A 23,173-nucleotide genomic window follows, 5' to 3' on the forward strand; every position below is an offset into this window, starting at 1 on the left:
GATTGTTTCGACTTACCGCATTCAGCAGTGTGTGCAGGATTAATGGGACTCGATGTATCCCTTGATTCTACGTCGTCACCTCATGTTCTCTGTAGATATGTCGAGTATCACTAGTACCTTTGTTGTAAAATTTTAGAATTTTTACTCTTGACTGTAAACAAGATAGATATCATAGATCAAAAAAGGACGAGACTCATAGTCGTAGTATGTTCATGCCATGTAATAATCACAACTCGTACATTCCGAATTGGTTGCTCGCACTCAGAAGCAAGAGAACTGTGCCGTAGGGCGTCTCACAGACATGCAATGAACATATCAAGTGTACAGTAGAAATCTGTATTCTGTCTGACAGCATAAGTCAGTTTGGCCACACTGATATCCCAGAACCCCTACCACATACATATATACATATATCCCTCCATTGATCCCCCTCAATCCTTTCATTCCTTCATGATCCTTTGACACGTCCTGACCTTCCTTCCATACATCAGTCCAAAATGTAAGACGTAACCACGGGCTGATGAAGATATATTTAGTTGAATCGAGTCGAACATGTCTGTGAACTAGTCAAATCCCGAGCAATATAAAGCCAACGTAGCATATCAACGATTGAAAGTGAAAATACAAAGTACCAGATCTTGTCTGTCGATCATACACAATAGCATAGAGCATATCTAGACAGACGTTGTAAGTATCATTGGTATACAGCAACACGTCTTGCCAGTCTTTATCTTTAATCGGAATTGCATTTATCGATCCCATCACGATATTCGTAATGACACTTGACTAACACCATAGTACTGTAGCACAATGTCCTTACACAGATACTTTGTCCCTCCTCCTCTGGCATTAGCTGTCCATCCCGCTCCGCCCCCTAAACCCAAGCCTACTGACAAGAAGACCGAAAACAAGAAAGAGAAAGATGCCAAAGACGACAAGGACATCGATAAGCCCAAAGACGAAGTAAAGGAAAAGGTGAACAAGGATGAAGAGCAGAAAAGAAAAGAACGAGAAGGACCTGCCACGCCAGTTACTCCAGGATCGATGGTTCCTGAACCTGCAACTCCTACTCCCGGTGACGGTGACGGTGGTGCTGATACACCTCAAGCAGACGACAAGGCAGTGGTAGAAAATAAAGGTAGAGCCGAAAAGGGCGAAGATCCACAACCAGCTGATGAGAAAAAAGATTCTCCAGACAAAAACAAATCCAAGTCTACCCAGATCAAAGATCTAACACCGGACCCGGAGCCGGAACCTGCATCTCCAGAAGAGAGTGAAAAGCCACTGGAACCAATTCGACTTTTACCTCCTGCACCATTCAGACCCATCCGAACGAAGCTTGATATCAATCCTCTCAAACCCTATCCACCTATCCCCAGTGATCCAAGGGGTGCATATCACGCATATGCAAAGGCAGTAGGCAATGAGGTGATCTATGTGGATGTTACAAAAGATGGATGGTTGACTGAACAGTGGAAAGAGCGTTCAGAGAGAGAGGCTCTCAAGCGTCTTACAGGTGAATGGCAGAGGGATCTAAAGAGAGAATTGGAAAAGCAACGAGAATCAAACAAAGTTAGGGAATTACCAAAGACCGCGGAGGGTATTTTGTTGGAGTTGTGGAACGTCTTGGTAGAAGCTGATAATCATGAGGTAAGTAGGAGAAGGATAGCGATGTTTGTCGATGAACACCCATTAACCATCAATCATCAATCAATTGTGCTGACTGACTTGCTGTGTGACAAATCGTAGATTTCAGTAGATGAGTTTTGGTCGAAATTTGATTGGACCAAAGAATCTGCCAAAGTCCGTTTATCAAATATCCAAAGATCGATCCAAGAGGATGAAACGAAAGGTGAAAATGAGAATAAGGTAAATTTGGAAGAGGCTGAAGTCGGATCTAAAGAAAAGAATGATCAATCAACTACTGAGACCAAAGACAAGTCTGACAGTGGTGATAATTCTTCTGTCGAGAAAGATAAACAAGAAGAAGAGGTTGAATGGACTAAAGAAGGAGTCGAAGAGATCTTAGCTACTATTGGTGTTCAATGTGTATACAATGTGGAGGTGAGTACCAGGCCCCGTCCCATAGTTGATGAAGTAGTGCTTGGTTGAGCTGATATTGGAGGGGTATTCGTAGAAACCCTCAAGACACTGGTCACATCCTGCTGGTGGATATCTACTATTGTCCCATAACTATTTCCTACTAAGGACAGATATGCATATCAATTTCAAGCCCGAGGAAAAAGCCGGCAAGTTTGAAGTGCTCGTCACCTCTGGACATGATAGGGTATTCGGTGAGATGGTGAAAGCTCAGAGGGAGAAGGAGTACAGGGAGAGAAAGGAGAGAGAGAAGAAAGACAAGTTGGCTAAAGAAAATGAAAATGAAAATGCAAAACACAACGATAAAGATGAGAAGGATGACGGCGAGAAGGGCAAGAAGGTTGAAGGCGATGACAAACAAAAATCCGATGGAAAAGACAGGAAAGATGAAACTCCAGCTCCAGGTACACCCGTCAGTAATATCAAGCTTCTCGACGGAGGGGTGATTGTACCTGCTGCTGGTGATGCAGTCCCCTTGGGGGACAAGAAAGATGACAAAATCATTATTGCCATTCCCGTTGATGGCAAAGCAGATCCCAAAGATGTAAGGAAGGATGAGAAGCACGAGGCAGAGGCTGCTATTGTTCCAGGACCGAAATTAGCTCCCGAAGAAGAGAGAAAGGGAAATGAAAAGAGACCACTGGGGATGGATGATATAGCCAAAGCGTTCAAAGCACTCGAATCGTCAGCTTCTAAAGCTGTAGATCTGAAAGATAAGGAGAAAGAAAAAGAAAAGGTCAAATTGATTTGGACATGGTCAGAAAGATGTGAAATGTGGAGATGGAAAAATTACGAAGTGGGTTTACATAATGTGGGACCTGGTGGATGGGAAGAAAGAGATTGGAAGGTATTTGCTGATGGGAGGGAAGTATGGGACTTTGATGATGATGAGGCGATTATAGAGGTTGAAGAGAAAGATGTTCATGATTGGTCTTTATAGAATAGTCATAGTCGATGATACATCTTTAGAAGACTGTGTATAAGCGAAATATCATGTCAGCATGACATGTGCTATCTCAGCTTGGCTTTTGTCTTGTTCAGTACTGTACACTGCACGATAAATCATTGTTCATACCATCCATCAATCATGTATACAAAGATCGATGACGGCTCCTTCAAGTACATACAAGCGTTTGTCTGACCTAAAGATCTGATACCAAACATCATACATGTATTCATCGTAATATGCACTTTTACAAAACACCAATGTACATACACATACACAAAGAGATTATAACAATATGACACTTTGAGAGGGTCCTGGATCCTCGAATCATGAGATGTTGATGTCGCTATTAAGATTGTCCAATATACTTGCTATGTGATGGATAAGCACAGAAAAAAAAACAGTCCATAGAACGATGATGATGAGATAAAAGTGAATCTCCGAGTGAAGCGAAATGATATACAATGATACCCGATGACTCTTCATTGACAATAACTCCACGTCCTCTCCATTTTTTTCTCTCTCCTCTATTCAATTTCTACTCTTCCTGATCCCACGAAAGACCATATGTCCACAATCTCCATATTCATTAACTGAAATGGTGGTCAGAAGTATTCGAGCGATCAGCCGACCCAGAACCTAGCCAACGCTCCAGCTAAATCCTTTACGCTCTTCTCGGATTTCATCTTACTTTTCCCATTCCCACCTCCACTTCCTTTCTCTTTCTCTTTTGCTTTCTTATGATTATTCGACGTATCATCCTCTGATAGTCCACCACCAGGAGGAGGTTTTGATCCTTTTCTAGTAGTTTGTGGTGGTTGTTGACGCGATTTGTTTTCACCACTTGAATCCGTACTAAGTTTCGTCGAACTTCCCGTTCCCTCCGATCCGCCCTTCGCTCCCCCACCGGATTTAGCCAAATTGGTCGAAGAATTCCCCGAAACCCTCATCCCACTCAGACGAGAGTTTCCATTACTGTTCGAGATAGGTAATCCATGGACGCTCGATGCTCTAGACCCCTTCCCGTTGGTGTTACTTCCACTGGCCGTTCCCTCCCAAGAGATCGATCGTGAGCTTCCAGAAGGTGTGATACCACTACATAATGCCGATGGAGGTAATTGTCCGTTACTGTTATTATGGTTTGTACTTCTTCCTCTCGGCCCTTCTGATCCAGATGAATTCCCAGTCATATTAGGTCGAATAGGTTCTTTGAAAGAAGAAGTGCTGCCGTCCCTTTGTCGATTATCAGGTGGTGGAGATTGCGCATAACTAGATTCGTCCCAGAAGACGGTCTGCGATCTAGCCATAGACCTCCTTTCCGCTCTGACTGTGTTCGGCGCAGATCCAGATCCAGATTCAAATTCTCGAGGGCTGGGGCGACCAGGCGTACCGGGAGCACTAGCCATACCCGTACCAGCAAGTGCATCTCCCATAGAAGCAGGTCGAGGTCGAGGTTGATCGCTCGCTCGTCTACTGTATGAACCAGTAGGTGAAGAAGGGAAGGATGGTGGCGCAAACTCGGATCGTCTTCCACTGGTGCTGGAATCTCGTCTACTTCGTCCAGCAGCTGGCATGACCGGCATGGGCAGCGGGGAATAAGGTGGTGCGAATTGCATACTGCCCGAAGAAGGGAAAGAGGAATAAGATGGGTAAGGCATTCCGTTCATGTATGGTTTAGGTTGTCGAAAGAGCATTTCAGGTAATCTTGTTTCTCCCATCATGAGTTTCTGAAATGCCAGTAAGGTATAGTAAGCTTCATTGCCTGCGTTACCAAGTGGAGCGAAGGGTGCTATAGGAATCTGAAGGGTTTGCAGAAGAGCGCCAAGCGAGGTGAGGGGATGATGTCGATCGGGTATCCCGGGTAGTCCTTGGCTTTGAGCTCGCCTTAACAAGTTGAGTTCTAAGGCGAAAACGTCGAGGTGAAGGATGTTCGAAGGTAGGGTAGAAGAAGCAGGTAATGGAAGGGGCTGTGGGTCGCCAAGCGTCAGGAGAACAAGGGTATTGGGGTGACTGTCTGCTTCTTGTGAGGCGAGAGCCGCAGCATTTGCACTAATCGCAACTGTTAGCTGTCATTGAAAAAGGGTTGGCAATCCGAAACTCACTCCAAGATCTTCTCCACATCCTTCTCAGCCACGAATCTACTGGTCCCAAAGGCATAGGCTCGAGGGTGATTCGGTGGATTGACATTGGCTCTCTGCTACGGTATTAGCAAAGTACCAAAATGCAAGAAACAACTGCCCACCTTATCGACCCATTCTTCCACTATATAGTGGGACTTTCGGTAATTTTCGTCGGGTATTGGAGGCCAGACATTCTGTAACAAGACTGTCAATTACAGGTTTACCATGAAGAAGATATACTGACTCACCACCGCTCGCAAGTTCGCACATCTCAAAGTAGCCACTCCAATCTCCAATATCAGACCTTTTCCACTCTGAGCACTTTTCCCACCTTGTGTCCTTCCTACTCCAGGGACCAGCCCATATGGAGAACCACCTTTCTCCCACCAAGTAGTCTTGACACAAGCGAAAGTGTATCCTACACCGTTGTCCCTCACTCCTACTCCACCTGTATCTCTTTCCCCACTATTGCCTCCAGCGTAGAAGAGCTGTTCTGCTACCCCGACCTCACCTGATCTGACACGGGTACGGAGGTAGGATAGTTCGGCTGCTGGAAGAGTTTGAGCGAGCTTACGGTAAGTTGTCAGATCTCGAATGATAATTAGGCGTCGAAGGGATAGGTTACGAGTCGGTACGGGATCAAGAGGGAGCGTCGTAGGTGGATCTTTGGGCAATGACTCCCCGAACCTATAACAATGTGTCAATGTCTCATCAGGCAGCTAGTTGAGGACCCTCGAAGCCCGAGATCGTGCTCACCTGGTCCTAATCATCTTTGCGAACAAAGCAATCTGTTCCCTCCTTACGGCTATATGTGGTTTCCCCGTTCCACTATCCACCACCACTACGCACAGGGACACCGTCAGCTTTCCTTCACTTGATAAAGGAAAGAGGAATGGAGCTCGAGCTCACCCATCACCTCCCAGCCGAACCCCAAGAAATCATTGAACGTCGTAAAGTATCCTCCCCACGATTTATCCCACCAGTCGGTATTGGATGATTCGAACAAGCCTCTACAATCATCTGTCAGCTTCACCTCTGGATTACAGCGAAGAAGTCAAGCTAGCTTACAGGTAAGCAGCATATATAGAATGCAAATCGACATCGAACTCTATCGCATTTCCATACTTCGTCGCGTCTGCCATGATCGGTCGATCCTAATTTTCTTTTTTTTTCAAGAGGTGGTATGGTTATGTTGGAGTATGTTTGAATGAGTAAGCTATGCAAGTGAAGTGGTACTCTATCGGTCCAGAAGGGTCAGGTATGGTCGAAAAGGAAGGACAAAGGATATCTTGAAATTCGATCCGGGCGCCGTCCAGTGATTATGAGACGAAGTTGAAGGAACCTCACAAATGTGTAAAAGTGAAAATCGGAGTCAAACAATGAGTGGAATAGTATGCTATTTTAATGTTATGCTTTATACGTTTTCAGTGAAGGGGCTGTGATGAAAGAATAGAGAAAAGAAAGACTATCCTTGATTTTTTGGATTTGATGTTAATCGATGATGATGTATGTTTTATGTATATCCGATGGCCGAAAGAGAACACGTGAAAGGTGGGTGGATGGATGATCGATGATCGACTGTGAAGGGATACCGAATGTTGACAATGCAGCGCAGGCGGGGTGATGTATGAAGTACAGGATATCTTCGGTCGGGGTGGACAAAAGTCGTCCTGAATATTTTGATGTTGAAATGTTGATGGTGAATGATTGATGGTGATGGTCGTAGCGTGTGAACGTTATTGAAAATAAAAAAGCGTCGTTGTCGCAAATGCTTATGAAAAAGGGAAGGATAGTGAAATAACAGAACAGCCTTTCGAAAAGGGATAGGGATGATGGAACATGAATATATTGTCAATACGTTATACGATATGATTCAGAATGAAAAGGTGAGACAATTAAACTGATGATGCTAGTAGTGGGACGATGACCGATATTGTCCAGCGAGTAAGAATGGTGAATAGCGAAATGAACTAGAAACATGGGTATAAATGGTACATAGGAAAGATGGATATCCAATGGAAAGGAGAAGGGCAGGAGAGGTAGGTAGTATGCACGGTCCCTTTCAGCGGGATGAATAACAATATGGTAACAACGAAACCGATCGACGTTGTCGTTGTCCTTGCCAGTCTAGTGGATTTTGCCGCTTTTAAAAGAAAAGGAAAAGTGAAAAAGAACAAAGTTAACCGCGTGGCTTGGCATCCAGAAAAGATCACCTGGCACATTACCTCAAATGTGACTAGATGGTCATATATAGTACACGCCATCGCTGTGATGATATAGACGATTTTGATGGCAGAGGGAAATTCAGATGATGGGCCGCTTGAAAGAAGGAACGTGTTGATTCTCTTCCATGCCAGCGTTTCAGGTCATGTCCGAACCATCCGTGCGTCAGGTGCAACGTAATAGAAATCTTCCTGAAACACAGCCACGCGGAGGGACCATCTTCTGCTCCGTTCCTGACGGACACAGCATGTGCTCTCGATCCTGACGCATTCATTCCCTTACAATCCTCATCTTAATAAGAACAGTCACATATAAATAGTAGCAGTAGCTCTCGTCGAGCTGTACTTGAGGCCATCTACCAGTCACATACAACAAAACTATTGTTACGCCTCAACCAAGCCTAATATCGCTGCGAATCCTTTGAGCTTATCAAGGGGGTGCTACGTCACTAGCGCTTTGACCTAGTATGTTTGCAAAACAAGGGATAGGAATGCTCGGTTGATCAAGAATTGCTAGCTTTGGCGGAGCTCATCGACTATCGAGCGGTGTTGGTGTCATGGTCACTATCTCTACGTGTCATCGGTGAGCTGATGACAGCGTCAACGCATGCCTAACCCGTATTTGAAACGGATCATCGCTTGGTGACATCGCATGGTCAGCCTTCTGCCTCGATGACTAGATCTGCAATGTAGACATCTAACTCACCTCTTCGAGATACATTACGGATCCTTTTAGGATATCCATGTATAGAATGGAAGGGATGGGGAAATGAATTAATGGGCATGCACAAAGGACTGATGAGCCTTTGTTATAGTACGTTTCGGTTAGATGAGCTACATACATGCCTCGCACCAGATAATCCCATCGAGCAAGATAGGAACAATGCTCAATCTTTGCTCTCTAAAAGAAAATTGAGTTTGCGATAATACCTGGATAAGGGCAATTGACTATAGTATAATCATCAAGCATCACATACAAAGATAGTAGGATCATCGCTGGACGCCTCCTATAACCCAACTTATCTCAAACTTTACTAAGAAGTAATCAACAGTAGCTTACAGGATTGACCTCGGCCAGGGACATCTCAATCAGAATGAAGACTCTCCCACAATATATACTAACGTTGATCGGACTGACGTCAATTCTAACTCTCGCAAAAACATACCAATCAGCCATTACAAGAGAAATAACAGTTAAGAATTCTTGTAAGACCACAATCTGGCCAGGCTTATATACAGGTAACGACACTACTATACCGAATCAGATTACAGGATGGCAATTACAGCCAAAGCAAAGTACGAGTTTTCAAGTGCCCGGTAACTGGACAGCCGGGAGGATATGGGCAAGAACAGGATGTACGATTGATGAGAGGGGTTTATTCGTTTGTCTGACGGGGAGTTGTGGGAATGGTACGGCTACTGATGCTGTTTGGTATGTCCTATTGCTCCCCGACGGTCAGAAATAGATGATAGGCTTATGAGAGATTGTGATTAGTCTGACTACGAACGATCCTCCCGCAACTCTCGGTAAGTAACCACACACTGTGTCAAACTGTGACATACAGCTGATCGAGATGACTCACATGGATTAGCCGAATTCACGGTTTCATTTGATAAAGAAGATAATTACGATATAAGTCTCGTTGATGGTGAGTCAACCGAATGACCCGGTATAATATCATCTATCCCCCAGGTTGTAACACAAAATTGGCGGTACACTGAATACCCAAATGTTCATACACAGGCTACAACGTCCCTCTCAATATATACCCTTCGGACCAAAATTGTCTCTCACCAGTGTGTGAAGGGAATGTCAACAAATATTGTCCACCCCTTCTTCGAACAGGTTTAGACAAGAATGGTGTTAATCTAGGATGTATGGCACCGTGTAATGCTGGATTCGGAGATGAATTGTACGGTAATAGAGCTTGTTGTACTGGTAGGTCAACTGTACATTCTCAAGTATTTCACATTCATCCGGGGAATCAAAATCAGTACTAACGGTGAGTATCGTATAGGTGCATACGGTAATGATAGTATGCTATGTGAATCATGCGGAATGGACTATTACGATATGTTTAAAGATAATTGTGAATTCTCTTATGCCGTGAGTATCACTTTTTGTCAGAGTGGTATCTGCCTTGGACTAAGCGTATTGTTCGGGTAGTACGCATACGACGAAAAATCCGATACGGCCCTTCATACTTGCCCCGCAACTTCATTAGCAGGTTACACCATCGAGTTTTGTCCCAACGACTCAGATTTCATTGGAGAAATCGAACCTGATCCAAAGTATCTCAGCTCTACTGCAAGTTGTTCCAATATCGCTACATCTTGGACCACCACTTTCCCTATTCGACCTAGTCCCACTCAAGTTTTGACTAGTGGAACGTTGGATGCGGTCGCTACTGTCGCTACGGGTGTGGATGGTGCTGCTGCGATACAAGTCAATATTTCTTCATCAACTGGAACTGCCAGTAGGACTGCTTCATCGGCTGCTACTAGTAATGGACAGATGGTCAGTATACCCACTGGAACGGGGGGTGTGACACCTGGTCTATCGGTCGTTCAACATATGGTATCTTCTCCTGGAGACAGTGTGGATGGTGTGAATGCCAATGAGGTTGCTTCCACGACATCAAGCGGTTCGGGTGTTGGTCCCTCAAGTGCATCTGGTGAAAGTACTGGAGAAGAAAACAGCGCATCTGCTCAATCGACTACCTCTGCATCTTCCATGACCTCCTTCAGCATGACCTCGACAATGCAAACTGAAGGATCATCACCATCCGATTCCATCGCTAGCGATACGACTTCTTCCCTCGAGTCTTCTTCCACTATACCTGACATCAACGCTATCGAGACCTCTTCCTCGACTGCCAGTCCCCAATCTACACTGACCAGGAGTCACCTAGTCACAATCACCACCACCCTTCCCGGCGGATCCTCCACCTTACTTTCGTATGCTCCGACCCAAGGTCCAGGTGGTCATACCTCAGCATTCACGGTGATAGACGGTAATACGCTATATCAAGTAATGAATGGAGGAGCAGGAGGAGCAGGAAGTAAGACTTGCAGAGCTCCTCAGGCTACTGCGACTGCGACAGGTCCTGTGGGTCAATGGTTGAGGGCTGTTCCTAAAGGACATACAGATCAAAAGAAGGTGAGTTGTTGTTTGTAGTTGTTACGAAGTGCGCAGCGGACTGAACCTGGGTTCATTTTGTCAGCGACGCGCATTCCTGTCTCATTAGGAATGGCTTAGCAAGAGGTGAAGAGGAAACATCTGCGATAATATATATTTATACTGTGCATGATTTATGTACCCGTTGTACTGAGTAGTCCCAAATTGAGGTTGTCACCCTGTCCGTGTGTATCCCTTGAGCATCTCCCGGCGGGAACCGAACTTGGACCCCAGCAGGTGGACTGAACGCGTCTTGGCCAGAAGAGAAGATCAACATGGATGATGACTGCGAAATCATCCTATACTAGTACTCATTTCTCACCATCCCTGCCGTCTTTCTCTATTCTCACTCACTCCAACAGTCAGAAGGAAATGTCTCACCATACCTACATCTAAAACAGTCTCATCTCATCTCACCTGGACATTCAAGATGGAAGGTGAACCCATCCCGACTCCTATACCCATTCCAATCAACTCCGCACTCACCTCATCCACATCAACTACATCCCCCATCCTCCTCGACACCCTTGTCCTCCTCGTCCTTCGTATCATCTACTTCTTCCTGTCGCGAAGATTCCTCCTCGCAGCCGTCAACCCACGTCTTCGGAACATCTCTCAACCCGAGGTACTTCTACCATCGACCAGTGCTTCGAATGCAAGTAGGAGAGAAAGTCGAGTGGATGGTGGTGTGGGAATGGGCAGTATAGCCGAATCAGATTTAGATACAGAGGACGAAGCCTTATTGGGATCTATAACTCCTACATCTCCTTATCCTGGCTCTCCAATTCGTAAAGACTCGTCCTTGCCTGGTGGTGGGAAAGATTATTTTCCCAGGGCAGAACCGTATGTCAACCCTTCTGGACCTTCATCCCCCAGTCCATCAACTTCAATGTTACCCTCGATACCAAGAGAAGATAATATAGAGTTACAACAATTAGGTCTGAAACTCAAAGAAGCTGGATCGGGCGTGTCGAAAAAGGTGCTTCAACTTACTCATGGAAGCAAGAATACATCATCAATATCGTCATTGCAACAGGGTACGAAGGCGACTAAGAAAGCTACGAGGGGTTTACATAGGTTTTCTAGGATGCTGTTTGGGGTTTGTTTCGCCGAGAGTTGTAATCTTTTGACTTTGGTTATATTCCATGCGGTTGGAATACTTCATTCTAGGTAAGTACAGAGTGGTATATATTTCAAAAGAGATACTTTTGTTGGAACTGATGAATGGATTTGTGAGATTAGATCGAGAAGAGTGAATTTTTCAATATCATTACATGTCATCTTGGCCATCATCTTATTGGTTGTTCCTCTAGTCCAGTGTCTGCTATTGACTTATAGGTCTAGAGGTGAGTATTCTCGATTCTTTGTACTCCGCACGACAGTATAAGCTGATCTATCTATCTTTAGAATCTTCATCCGCCTCTACCAAACCCTCACGTTCGACGTCCCTATCATTCACTTCACGTCTCCTGATATCCCTCATCCCATTTACCTTATACATATTCCTCTTCACCAGAATCCCACCTTACATAACAGCTATACCCATCAGCCCTGCTCCTGTCTCGCCTACACCGGTCCTCGAAGTTGATGATCCATCGTCTACCGCCTCAACAATCGATGAAGCTATCGTGCAGTGGTCTACATCAGGTCCAGAGGGATGGGAACAAGGTGGATGGCTCGCACCTAGCTTAGGAAGGGTGGTGGTATTGGGTGTATTGGTATTAGGTAGTTTATCGGGCTTTGGGGCGGTCAGATCGGCTTGGAACTTCTTTGAACATGCTATAGGAGCTGGAAGGTGAGTTAATTATAAAGGAGAGATTGAATTTGTAGAACTCTCTTCAAATGACTGACATCTGGTCGAACTGTGTTGTAGTCGCTCTCTGACAGATAACGATATTCTACAAGCTGAACGATCATTGTATCGTGTACGACATGACTTGGTGACGAAGAGAGAAGAAATCGCTCGTGTCGAAGCGACCAGTGGTACCAATACGCCCGCCAGAGGAGGTTGGATGGGAAGGATGTTTGGAAGTCAGAATCAGGGTGAGTAATCATATGTTCTTTTCACAATGAATCACGACAGGTAGTTCGGCTGACACAGATTATGGTCGATAGAGGCTATCTCGTTGCAAGCTGAATTACGTGGTTTGAAAACGATGGAACATCAAGTATCGAAATCACTCAAAGCTATGAAACTGAGAAAGGTGAGCTGGTCAAACCCCGCACACATACCTCATCACAATGGCTAACACGCCTCGTCGTATCTGTTTTAGAAACATCAAGATTTCGGTCAAACATTCCGAGGACAGCTATACAATCTCTTTGGATACGTGTTTGCCATCTATTGCGCAGCTCGACTCATAATGGTATGTCACGACCTCTGATATCTTGCCCCACCACATCATACGTATAGCTTATGCGATTATTCCATCGTAGTGTCTCCCTTCCCTATTCTTCGCACCATTAACGAGCTCCCAGGCGTCCTCCGGTTCCCCACAAGAAGGAAAAGGCAACACCAATGGAGATTGGATATCTTTCCTACTAGCATTGGCTATATCGGAATTACCAGCTGGATCAATCGATATCGACGTTCCATCATGGAGTAGATCGATCTCCATTATCTTAACAGGAGTACTGATTTTGTCTAGTTTGGCTCAAGTAATGAGGAGTCTGAACAAAGTGTTGAGATTGACTAGTAAGACCATTGGAGCGGGTTTCTTGTTATTGAGTTTAGGTCAATTATTCGTAAGTACACAGTGCTTTCTTTACCTTGATCCCATCGAGAATGGAGATAGCTCATAGCATGGATGGACGAATAGGCAACATACGTTATATCCCTCCTCGTTCAACTTCGTACTTCCCTCCCACCTGCACCTCTTGAAGAAACCAATTTGTCGACTCATCTAGATCCAGCCCAAACGGACCATTCTTTATTATCGACATTGCCAGATTTCAGAGTTTTCGGTAGACTCTTCGACATAACTTTCCTATTCGCTGCTCTTGGTACCGCTTTATATAGGTATATAGCTATGAAAGTCAATGGGGCAGATGACGTAGGTGAAATTTACAGATTATAGAATTCTCCTTTTTAATCATGTATAAAAGTAGTATCATGGACAATAGCAAAAGAGTTTCTTGGGTTTTCTGACTGATCAATAGTCATACATATGAATATGCATAAAATACAACATTTTTTACGATGTACTGTACTGTACAAATATACAGATATACTGTAATATTACCTAACAGGAATGGTATAATCGTGCAAGGTATGTATGAAAATGAGCATTCTATCTTAATTCGTCTTCTTCGTATTAGGTAACGGTGGATTCCAAATATCCGATAATTCCTTGACCATTTCGTCGACTGTCGTTTTGACCGTATCAGAGGAAGATGTATTTCCTTCTATCTTGTTACTAGTTTCAATCTCATATTCAACCTCCGAAACACTCCCTTCAGTCTCTACGTCCGTCCCCCAATCACTCGGTCCATCTTCCATCCCAGCTCCTACGGACGGTTGGTCCGGCATCTTCGACGATGAGTTGACAGTGAAAGGTGAAACTTCATTTGCTGAAGGTGAAGAAGAAAGTACAATACCATTATGAAACACCTGACTTGATCTGCCTTTCTTTGGAGTTTCGAAATTCCCCTGGTCATTTATACTGATTGGCGATTGAACCTGTGACTGACCAGGACCAGGGGATCTTGGTGATTTGACTTTACGACGATCGGAATCAATCATATGTAAATGTGAGCTCCTAGCTAATTTCCTCGAAGATCCATGGTTGTTTCCGTTCTGTTTAGCCACAGAAGAAGATAATGATCCTCTAGGTTTCGGACTTGTCAAATTCGAAAAGCTGGAATTGGAATAACCACCTGATCCTGAATGTACAGGTGAAGTAGATGATAATTGATGTGAATCAGTAGCAGATACAGATCGGAAATTCGTTATTACTCCAGGTGGGAATCTCCTGTGACGGACAGCACTGGAGCTGGAGTTAGGCGTACCAGGTCTTTTCGAGATCGAGTTGTTCTTACCCAGCAAGCGGATCTTACCCGAAGTAGGCGTAGGAGTAGGCGACATGGGTGAGTGCGAATCTTGTCGAGCATCATTGATATCTGATGGACTTTTAGGTCGACCTTGCCCTATCACGGCTGGGGGTCTACCTGCACCCATGTCGATTCGTAATCCTGTCAAGGGACCGGAAAAGCTCTTTCGACCATAGATGCTTCGTCGTCGCTTGGCTTCGGCAAGTAAAGGTTGGAGTACGGCATTGATAGTCGAACTTCGACTGATTACTCCCAGGATGATGATGATGAACATGACAAATAATTGCGCTAGACCTCGACGTCGTTCGTAGCCGAGCTGTACGTTTATGAGCATCCAGCCAAGCATTTGCATTCTCAATGAAGCACCTACCTCTTCCGCTAAGCCACGCATCTGTGATTGGAGGGTTTTTCGTTCTTTCTCAAATGCTGATCTCTGCTGTTCAAGCTGAGAGATGACCTTGCCCAGCCTGTCTTCCTGTCTCATACGCTACCAAAGAGTCAGCTGACAACAGATTCAATCGCGCCTGGTTCTGCTCACCTCTTGCTCCCATCTGCCTCTATCCTCCCCTTCCCAATCACCCTTCCAGTCATCCCAGCCCTTCTCCACGCGAGTCAGCATATGCCGCATGACCTTGGCCTGCTCTTCGATATAACGAGCTACTAGTGTCGAATTTCCCTCTAAATCGTTCAGACGTCGAATGATGAAAGCGTAGATGGATTCAGAAGAATCAGATCGAGGCGGTGGGTTCCGGGTATAGGTAGATGAAGGGGAAGAGGATGATGATGATACTGATGGAAGCTGGGAAGATACTGTGGAAGCAGGTTGAGTGGTCAGGGGAGTCTCGGAAGTGTTGGCAGGAAGCTTTGCCTCTGAGGTAACACCATCCGATGTGGTTGTTGCTACAGAAGTATCGATGCCTGACGACACTGTCTGAGCAGAGCTAGATGAAGGAGCTTGAGTAGATTGAGATTTGGTCACCGATGTTTCTTCCAGCTTCGACAAAATAGCTGTTTCCGACAGAATATCCGGTACAACTCTCCCTGCTTGTTCATGTAACAATCTCTCTAAAGCGTCCAACTCCTTTTCTCGTTCCTGCTGTTTCTGTTTCTCATTCTTTTCCTTCTGTTCTCTCTCCTCCCTTTCTTTGACCCTTCTCTCCTCAGCTTCCTTCTCCTTCGCTTCGTTTTTTCCCTTTGAGGCTGCACTGAGTCGTTTCTGTTCCCACTTGAACGCTTCCATCTGGTTCATACCGTAAACTTTCAGCTGGGAGACGGGACAATAGTACTCCGTGCCATAGAAAGTGGGAAAGTCAAGGCGGATAAATCGATGGAAGGATGTGGGTTGAGAGAGAGTGAATGTCTGTTCAATTTGATGCTGACTTAGCGAGCTTCACCTGCAAAAATGGCCTGAAATAAACTTACCTGTACTCCTCTAACATTCTTGCCCACGAAGGAACCAACTTCTTTCCACTTTACGCTTCTCCCCGTAACATCATCCGCAGGGTCATCTTCAAACTCTTCATCATCCTCACCACCTACACTGACTCTTACTTCTCTTACTACTCCACTGAAAAACTCCCATATAGCGACTTCGACAGCTTCTATCCTGATCTCGTCACACAGCTCAACTACTACCCAATGTTCCTTCGCTTTGCATGGTGTAAGCATATACCTATCCCTTGATTTATGCAAGAGCGAAGAAGCGTGCTGTGTTTGAGGAGAGGAGGAATGTATACGGGCTGAACAATCAGGTGAAGCGTAGTTGTAGCGATTATGATGTGGTGCAGGTGGAGGGGAAGCAGATGGTTGTTGAGATTGACTTTGGCTGGATGATGATGTATTTTGGTCGTTCTTGCCTTTGGACTTTGATGAAGATACCATAGGTGACTCGGAAGATCTGGAAGAGTCGTTCGACGTGGTTTGGCCTGGGATCACATCGGTGGGAGGATGGGCTGCCTCTGCAGTCGACGATGATTTCGAAGTGACAGAGCTGCCAGCCATGTCTGCCTCCTCTTCATATTCCCGCTCTTCATCCTCAGCTTGTTTGATCTTCTTCCAGTCTTCAAAACTGATAAACGGTTCAGCGGTTTCCGTCACTTCCGTAACAGTAGTTGTCGAGGTCTTCACGGAGGGATCAACCGTATCTGTCGCAGTATTCTGATCTATCTGTGTGACGGCATCCTCTAAACTGCAGGAATCGGTAAGTTTTCTGAAGTCGTACCAGGGATCGAGATTGGTGATCTCAGTGTCTGCGACATGAGACACGGTCGGTGGGTGAGAGGACGCCGAGGTAGAACTGGAACCATTCGAATTGCTCAAGGTAGGGATAGCCGAATTATTTTGATCAACCTGTGCCTGAGTAGCTACGACGTGGAGACTATGGACCAAGAGGTATACGAGACGGCGGCGCATCTTGAGGGTAGCCTCGCAGACATCAGCAGCGGACCTCGACAGAGAAGATGTTCTGTCAAGACAGGAGTAGTGCTGAATGAGAAAGGAGAACGTCATGATTGATCGCCCTGTAACTTATTTATTTCTGTCCTCGTCCAGCTGCACTCACTCCTTTTTTTCGGCGAGCTCCGATACGACCGGACCGCCGACAGGGCACATAGAATCTGATCCCGCTCATCACCTGCCTACATCAACTCATCTCTCACCCGATACTTCTTCTTTGTTCTATAACGACTGACCAGCTCGATCAAGGTGCCTCATGTGCTGCAAGATCAAAGTACATAAAGGCGTATGTCTGAGCATACATCAACCGATCTCTACAGAATTCACTTCTTCCCATACACCTCTGACTAGTCAAACTTGGTTTACGCGGTCAGAGTCAGAGGGAAAGAGGGAGGGATTCCGAGATCAGGTCAAGTGTACGAACGAGAAAACCACTTCTGTTGGTTCCATCCGTTTGATCCTGATTGGTTCTGTTGACTTCACTGTTCATCAGAATTGCGTCATCATCAGGATCTGCGATTATACTTTACACATCCCAACCCTAATCAAATGTATTTTATTTCTATTCCGTTTTGCAAGATCCGCAGATCAAAACTCGTACGTTTGGTTGGCCGATAATCTTAGTCCAAGCCTCAATGAGGTCAACGCCAACTGAAACTAGCAGGACGAGCAAGCCATCTATCTCGATCGTTGCCCATATATGGTCGGCTATTGTCTCCCTTCCAACAGGATACTTCGTGCTAAACCTCGGTAATATGACAACAGTATCATGCTCATCAAACAGGTCCGTGACATGCGGACAAGAAGGACCTAATGTCATGTTGGAATTCTCTCTTCTTCTGCTCTTATCCTCGGCTTGTCTACCTGAGCTTATGTAAGCTTGACAAACATGCGCAAGGGTATTGAAAACACACTGACTCGTGATGGTGGCGCAAAAACCCTTACAGATGTTGATTAGCACTAAGATACTGAAACTGCAATCTCGAATAGATCTGGCCTCTTGTCCTCTCCTGTTCTTACGCAGCTCGAACATTATGTACTCATACGCAACTTTGATGTGAACTAAACTTTTCAAGGTTAGACCGATCAAATAGGTAAACTTTGCCTCTTACACCATCACCCCTCCTTCCCGCTTTTCCTTGGGCAGGGACGAGATGCTTCTGAACCAGGGATTGAACACATTAGAGCGAGAAAAGAAACGGACAGTGATGTCAAAAGAGAGTAAGATGCTATTGATCGACGTGGACCGAGAAGGTTGAAAGATTTGTATAAAAGGATGAGGAACTCGATGTTTTCACAAGTATCGATATCTTCTTCTGCTTTTCATACTTGACTACTATTCGAACAGTCGTCTACATCAAGGCATAGGACGCAACTTTGAAGAAGTCCGGTCGTATCCGGACATTGAGCCTGTACACTGGGCCGTCAATCAGCTTCGCCACCCACGACGATCTTCATTTGATAATTGGCTCAACAGCTGCATGTCTTTGTAAGATGGCACCGAGGATCCCTTTCTTTGGTCGGTGAGTCTGCTCAATCTGACTCAGTCGATACCATAAACCATACATATGCGGGGATTCATCGGATACACAGCATTTTCCATGTATCCAATTTTCTCTATACCAAATGTCAATCCAACAGTGCCACAACCCTTTTCTGCTTGTTCTCCGATGTGTCCCTCCTTTGATTCTGATACAGGTACCATCAATCAAGAACACGAATCAAGCTAACACATGTTTGCTTATTTGTCATTCTTTCTCTCCCACAGTCGCCAGAACCGGGGATCAGAGGTACAACGATACAGTCAGCAGCAGCAGGAACAGCAACAATATCATCAACAGCAAGAAGACTCACCTCCTCAGCCTGGACTGCTGTCGTACATGCCAGCTATCGACGATGATGGGGACAGTCCACCTTCAGGGGTGAGTAAGAGTCTCAATCGCAAGGCGTGTCTTGGTCGTGTTTCCTGTTTTGGTATGATTATTTCGTCATCAAAGAGAAACACGAGTATTCAAGCCTGTCATCTAGATCTGCAAGGTCATGGGAAGTGGGGTGTCACACTAGAATCTCTTTTGCTTCTTTCCCCAACCTTCTACTCGTAATTAAATTCGTATCACTCCACTCACTCTGGTCTAGAAGTAATGTTGAATCTTGCTAAATTTCGGTAGAATGGTTCTTTTGATGGAACAGCATCTTGCATCACCCTACGATACGAACAGGTACGTCCCATTCTATCACTTCCAACTCGCTTCAAAGTCGTTTCTAAGAAGTTTCACCGTCCAATCACCCCCTCAAATCACGATCGGCATTCTTTGATCAACCTCATGAGTACTTTTCCTGGGGACAGAGAGGAAGAGTGAAGGATACATATAAGATGACTGACTTACCTCTTTATCGTTACTTATCCTTCCTTTTTTGGTAATTCGATTTTGTTTTATATCGAATACATAAACACCATATTGGTATTCGATCTAAAACATATACACATATATACAATTACGATTACAAAAACGTAAAATGCGAAATATGTTCTTCACAAAAAGGGGTGAAAGCAGTCGACAATATTGGCGTCCACAGCCACAACAACCACCACCACCGACCAGTCCAGAACGTCAACAATACGCTGCCGCCATCGCTGCTGAGGTAGGTAACAGGGATGAGAAATGGGATATCTATTATCAGTGAGTTTCATGTGGCTCAATTCAATGGATCTTTTACGGTCAACACTCAACCTTGAATTGTTCGATAGCTCGTTCCTCCTTCATACTTGTCGACACTCTCAATGCTATTGGTACAGGAACAGTAAGCGGGATCGTTTGGTGTCTCTCGACTGGTAGATTGGTGGATAGCTGATTTTGGGTTAGCCTGGTGGTTCCCTGAACCCGGAAGAAATATACACACCTTATCGATGTTCTCCGCCTCGAGATACCCTCCGATCGAGTAAGTGAAGATAATCTTCATCTTCTTCCTTTCTACATTGCAAGTAGGCTGACTGACCTGTCTGTAGGGATATCAAAGTGAGTTGTTGCATCCTGAGTCATATACCAGACTGATCTCGAGCCTTATTGATAGTATTACGATATGCATCTTGTGAGTGGGTCTGAACAGGAGCACAGCTGACTGGGTAGCCAAATGGTACACGGCTAGAAAATGGTGAGTTGGAGGAAAAACGGGGTTGAGTATCTGATAAACTGATGATCTATTTCCATAGTGATGTTGTAAGTCCATCATCCCCAGATACGCGCTGAACATGCAGTCGATATATCGGACCAGATACTCCTGAGCTAGGCTGGCTAGGTGATTATGTTGGATGTGAGTTATCAGTATGTCCTTTCCATACAGCAACGGAGGGAGCTGACATGTGTGCAGATAATCTGAACCTCGTCACATTCGACATGAAGCCGATCTGATCTTACTGGAAAACCATCACAATAGATAAATTAGAAGAAGAGGTGGATTAGGTTGTCTCAGATTAAGACCTAGCTTCGGTGGCTTGGAAAACCTTCATATTGTCCGAGACAATATCAATACATACAGTACACAAGGATTTTGTGAATAAAGTTATCATTTTGATTATGCCCGTTGGGCTCACCGCCACCTTTGTATCTTAGCCTCAAGACACATGGATGATAGACTGACTCGAACTGATTCTATTATACCTTTTTAACCATCGTTTATCCACATTGCGAACATATTGATAGGAGAGGCCAACTCAACCTGAACCCTACTTATGAAACGAAATTGCCAATATCTCTTGTCCCTTCTTCCCCTTTCAACCCCTGCGATACCCTGTTGTACAGGTACAATTTCACTGCCATACCATAACCTTCAAGAGTCGCTGTGCGACCCATCCTAATTATCCCAAATCCTTAAATTTGTGGGAAGTAACGATAACATGACATCCTCAAAGCAACGGAGGGAGGGTCGTTGGATCACGACTCTACCCGTTATCCTCGCATCTTTTGTCGCTGCTGCGCCCTTGCCTAATGATCCTTCCACTCCCGCAATTACATCCCCTACATCGTATGTCGCCTTCACCGATGTGGGTACTACCAGATATACATCTGCTCCTCCTACAATCATCACAGCTACGCCCACAGCCCTGGTAGACTCTTCCGATACCGGTTTACCTGACTCGAGCTGGAACTCATATCCCACAGCCGCACCTGCTCAAGTGGAAGGTTACTCGGAGGAACCCTCGGTGGTACCAGTCATCATCCAGCCTGGTGATACGTCCAATGACGCTTATGCTTTGAGTCCCACTCAAACTGCTTCATGGGTCTTACCACCCATGTTCTCAGACATGTCTCCCTTCCAAGTATCTTCTTACGCAGCTGGTAAACACAACATGGCTATTTTGCAAGGATCACCAGCCACTGTCAACACCACCGATTCATCTAATCCCGATGGATCAACCCCTGCAGAACCTTGGGATCCATCGCAAAACGCCTTACAGATACTTTATCCTAGTGGATCGATCAATCCTGGTAATAAGCCACAGGGAGGAGCAGAATTCTACGCAGCTCCATTGGACATCACTAGAGCTACTAATGCAAGTTTGGAATATAGTGTGTATTTCCCACCGGATTTCGATTTTGTCAAAGGTGGTAAATTGCCGGGACTTTATGGTGGTCATAAAGGTTGTTCGGGAGGTAATGCAGCTGAGGAGTGAGCTGTCCCGTCATAGAATCTGGACATACTATTGACTATGATGCATCTTGATAGTTGCTTTAGTACTCGATTGATGTGGAGAGCAGGAGGTCAAGGGGAACTGTACTTGGTAAATATGACTTTTTCTCTGACATATGAGATTCTCAGCTGATCATCGGATATACTTCAAGTATGCACCAAAAGATAAACAGACTCCTTCACTTTGTCAGACTCCGCCTAAATCCATTTGCGATGCGGCGTATGGCCTGTCCATCGGAAGAGGAGCCTGGAAGTTTGCTCTGGGAGATTGGACGACGGTTCGCCAAGATGTATGGTTGAATACCCCCGGTCAAAATGATGGAGGGTTCAACATTTGGGTTAATGGTCAATTGATCCTCTCGGCTAATGATGTGAGATACAGGGAGAATGGGGATAGTTGTATACAAGGTGAAGATGATGGTGTTTCGACAGCTATGATCAATACGATAGGATTTGGTCAAGGTGGCATCATTGATAATTCGACTGTCTCAGCGTCAACCTTAGATGAAGATTGGCAAGTGTCAGAGGAAATGGTCAATACTAGTACGAGTACGATCACTAGTACGAGTACGAGTACGACTATGATCTCGACTGTTACTGTGACTGCTACTATGCCGCCAATTTCGACTTATTATACACCTTATACACCGTCCTCGACAATCACTTCACCGGCTTCAGCTTCAACCGCCCCACCATCAAGATCTGCACTTATTTCAGCTTCTCCATCTACCGGTCTTCGAAAACGAGATGATCCTTCTTCTCAAGTAGACGCCCCATCAATGACTGAACACGCCGTAGTGATTACCATACCCATCACCGATGCCATCACCACCGTGACAGCTGCTGCAACTCCCACTACAGCTTTCATCACCGTTCCTACCACAAATACAATCACGAGTGAGGTTCCGGTGACTATCACTCCATCAGCTTCCGTCGATACCATTTTCAATACAGTTTACATCACTCAACCCAACACAATCACCGTCGCTTCATCTTCCTCCTCTTCTTCCGATGGCGGTCCGTCGCCCTCACCTTCAGTGAATCTATCAGATAAATCAATAGTGATTCATCCTGAACCTGTGGTAGCTCAACAAGCTTATGAAGCTCAATCACAAGGACAAACACTTCAACCGGTAATTCTGAAATCACCTCCAGGTCAAGTCATGAAATCTCCCGACGAGATGAAAAATCACATCCAATCTCAGACACCTTGCGGAGTGGGTTTCATAGGGTTGTTCTTCTCTACTTTCTTCGGGGGTCATACGTCCGATTGGGCAAGTCCCAAAGATCAGTATACCTATTATAGGGATTTCAAAATGTGGATTAACAGTTAAGAAGGAGTAGACGACCTAATTTACCGTATGAAGCACGATAGCGTAATATTAATTTTCCATAGAAGACTTATGCATGCATG

The 23,173-nt window shown here is 45.1% G+C and overlaps 7 protein-coding genes across 7 annotated transcripts; 5 read left to right on the top strand and 2 right to left on the bottom strand.

Annotated features, from left to right (window-relative positions):
* Nucleotides 1-810: 810 nt before the first annotated feature.
* On the top strand, nt 811-3,040 carry I203_103739 (uncharacterized protein; the record flags this gene model as incomplete). Its single annotated transcript, XM_065517388.1, has 3 exons — nt 811-1,650; nt 1,750-2,064; nt 2,138-3,040. 3 exons carry the CDS (start codon nt 811-813, stop codon nt 3,038-3,040), a joined length of 2,058 nt encoding a protein of 685 aa, XP_065374206.1.
* Nucleotides 3,041-3,669: 629 nt separating this feature from the next.
* I203_103740 (uncharacterized protein) lies at nt 3,670-6,308 on the bottom strand (the record flags this gene model as incomplete). The annotated part of the gene is made up of 7 exons (XM_019147463.1): nt 3,670-5,095; nt 5,149-5,240; nt 5,289-5,360; nt 5,415-5,853; nt 5,923-6,007; nt 6,076-6,176; nt 6,235-6,308. The coding sequence occupies 7 exons, from the start codon at nt 6,306-6,308 to the stop codon at nt 3,670-3,672; spliced, it is 2,289 nt and encodes a 762-aa protein (XP_019003128.1).
* A 2,174-nt stretch (nt 6,309-8,482) lies between these two features.
* I203_103741 (uncharacterized protein) lies at nt 8,483-10,566 on the top strand (the record flags this gene model as incomplete). Its single annotated transcript, XM_019147462.1, has 6 exons — nt 8,483-8,820; nt 8,884-8,915; nt 8,981-9,037; nt 9,133-9,327; nt 9,407-9,495; nt 9,556-10,566. The coding sequence occupies 6 exons, from the start codon at nt 8,483-8,485 to the stop codon at nt 10,564-10,566; spliced, it is 1,722 nt and encodes a 573-aa protein (XP_019003127.1).
* A 430-nt stretch (nt 10,567-10,996) lies between these two features.
* On the top strand, nt 10,997-13,643 carry I203_103742 (uncharacterized protein; the record flags this gene model as incomplete). The annotated part of the gene is made up of 8 exons (XM_019147461.1): nt 10,997-11,736; nt 11,809-11,912; nt 11,974-12,361; nt 12,440-12,609; nt 12,682-12,770; nt 12,840-12,932; nt 13,003-13,311; nt 13,386-13,643. The coding sequence occupies 8 exons, from the start codon at nt 10,997-10,999 to the stop codon at nt 13,641-13,643; spliced, it is 2,151 nt and encodes a 716-aa protein (XP_019003126.1).
* A 218-nt stretch (nt 13,644-13,861) lies between these two features.
* On the bottom strand, nt 13,862-17,028 carry I203_103743 (uncharacterized protein; the record flags this gene model as incomplete). The annotated part of the gene is made up of 4 exons (XM_019147460.1): nt 13,862-14,932; nt 14,987-15,103; nt 15,155-15,976; nt 16,039-17,028. 4 exons carry the CDS (start codon nt 17,026-17,028, stop codon nt 13,862-13,864), a joined length of 3,000 nt encoding a protein of 999 aa, XP_019003125.1.
* Nucleotides 17,029-19,587: 2,559 nt separating this feature from the next.
* Nucleotides 19,588-20,480, top strand: I203_103744 (uncharacterized protein; the record flags this gene model as incomplete). The annotated part of the gene is made up of 7 exons (XM_065517389.1): nt 19,588-19,751; nt 19,820-19,872; nt 19,935-20,010; nt 20,078-20,087; nt 20,143-20,164; nt 20,344-20,382; nt 20,440-20,480. The coding sequence occupies 7 exons, from the start codon at nt 19,588-19,590 to the stop codon at nt 20,478-20,480; spliced, it is 405 nt and encodes a 134-aa protein (XP_065374207.1).
* A 485-nt stretch (nt 20,481-20,965) lies between these two features.
* Nucleotides 20,966-23,093, top strand: I203_103745 (uncharacterized protein; the record flags this gene model as incomplete). Its single annotated transcript, XM_019147458.1, has 3 exons — nt 20,966-21,738; nt 21,796-21,850; nt 21,912-23,093. 3 exons carry the CDS (start codon nt 20,966-20,968, stop codon nt 23,091-23,093), a joined length of 2,010 nt encoding a protein of 669 aa, XP_019003123.1.
* Nucleotides 23,094-23,173: the final 80 nt, after the last annotated feature.

Source organism: Kwoniella mangroviensis (assembly GCF_000507465.2).
Source record: "Kwoniella mangroviensis CBS 8507 chromosome 1 map unlocalized Ctg01, whole genome shotgun sequence".
In the NCBI taxonomy this organism is placed as follows: Eukaryota; Fungi; Basidiomycota; class Tremellomycetes; order Tremellales; family Cryptococcaceae; genus Kwoniella; species Kwoniella mangrovensis.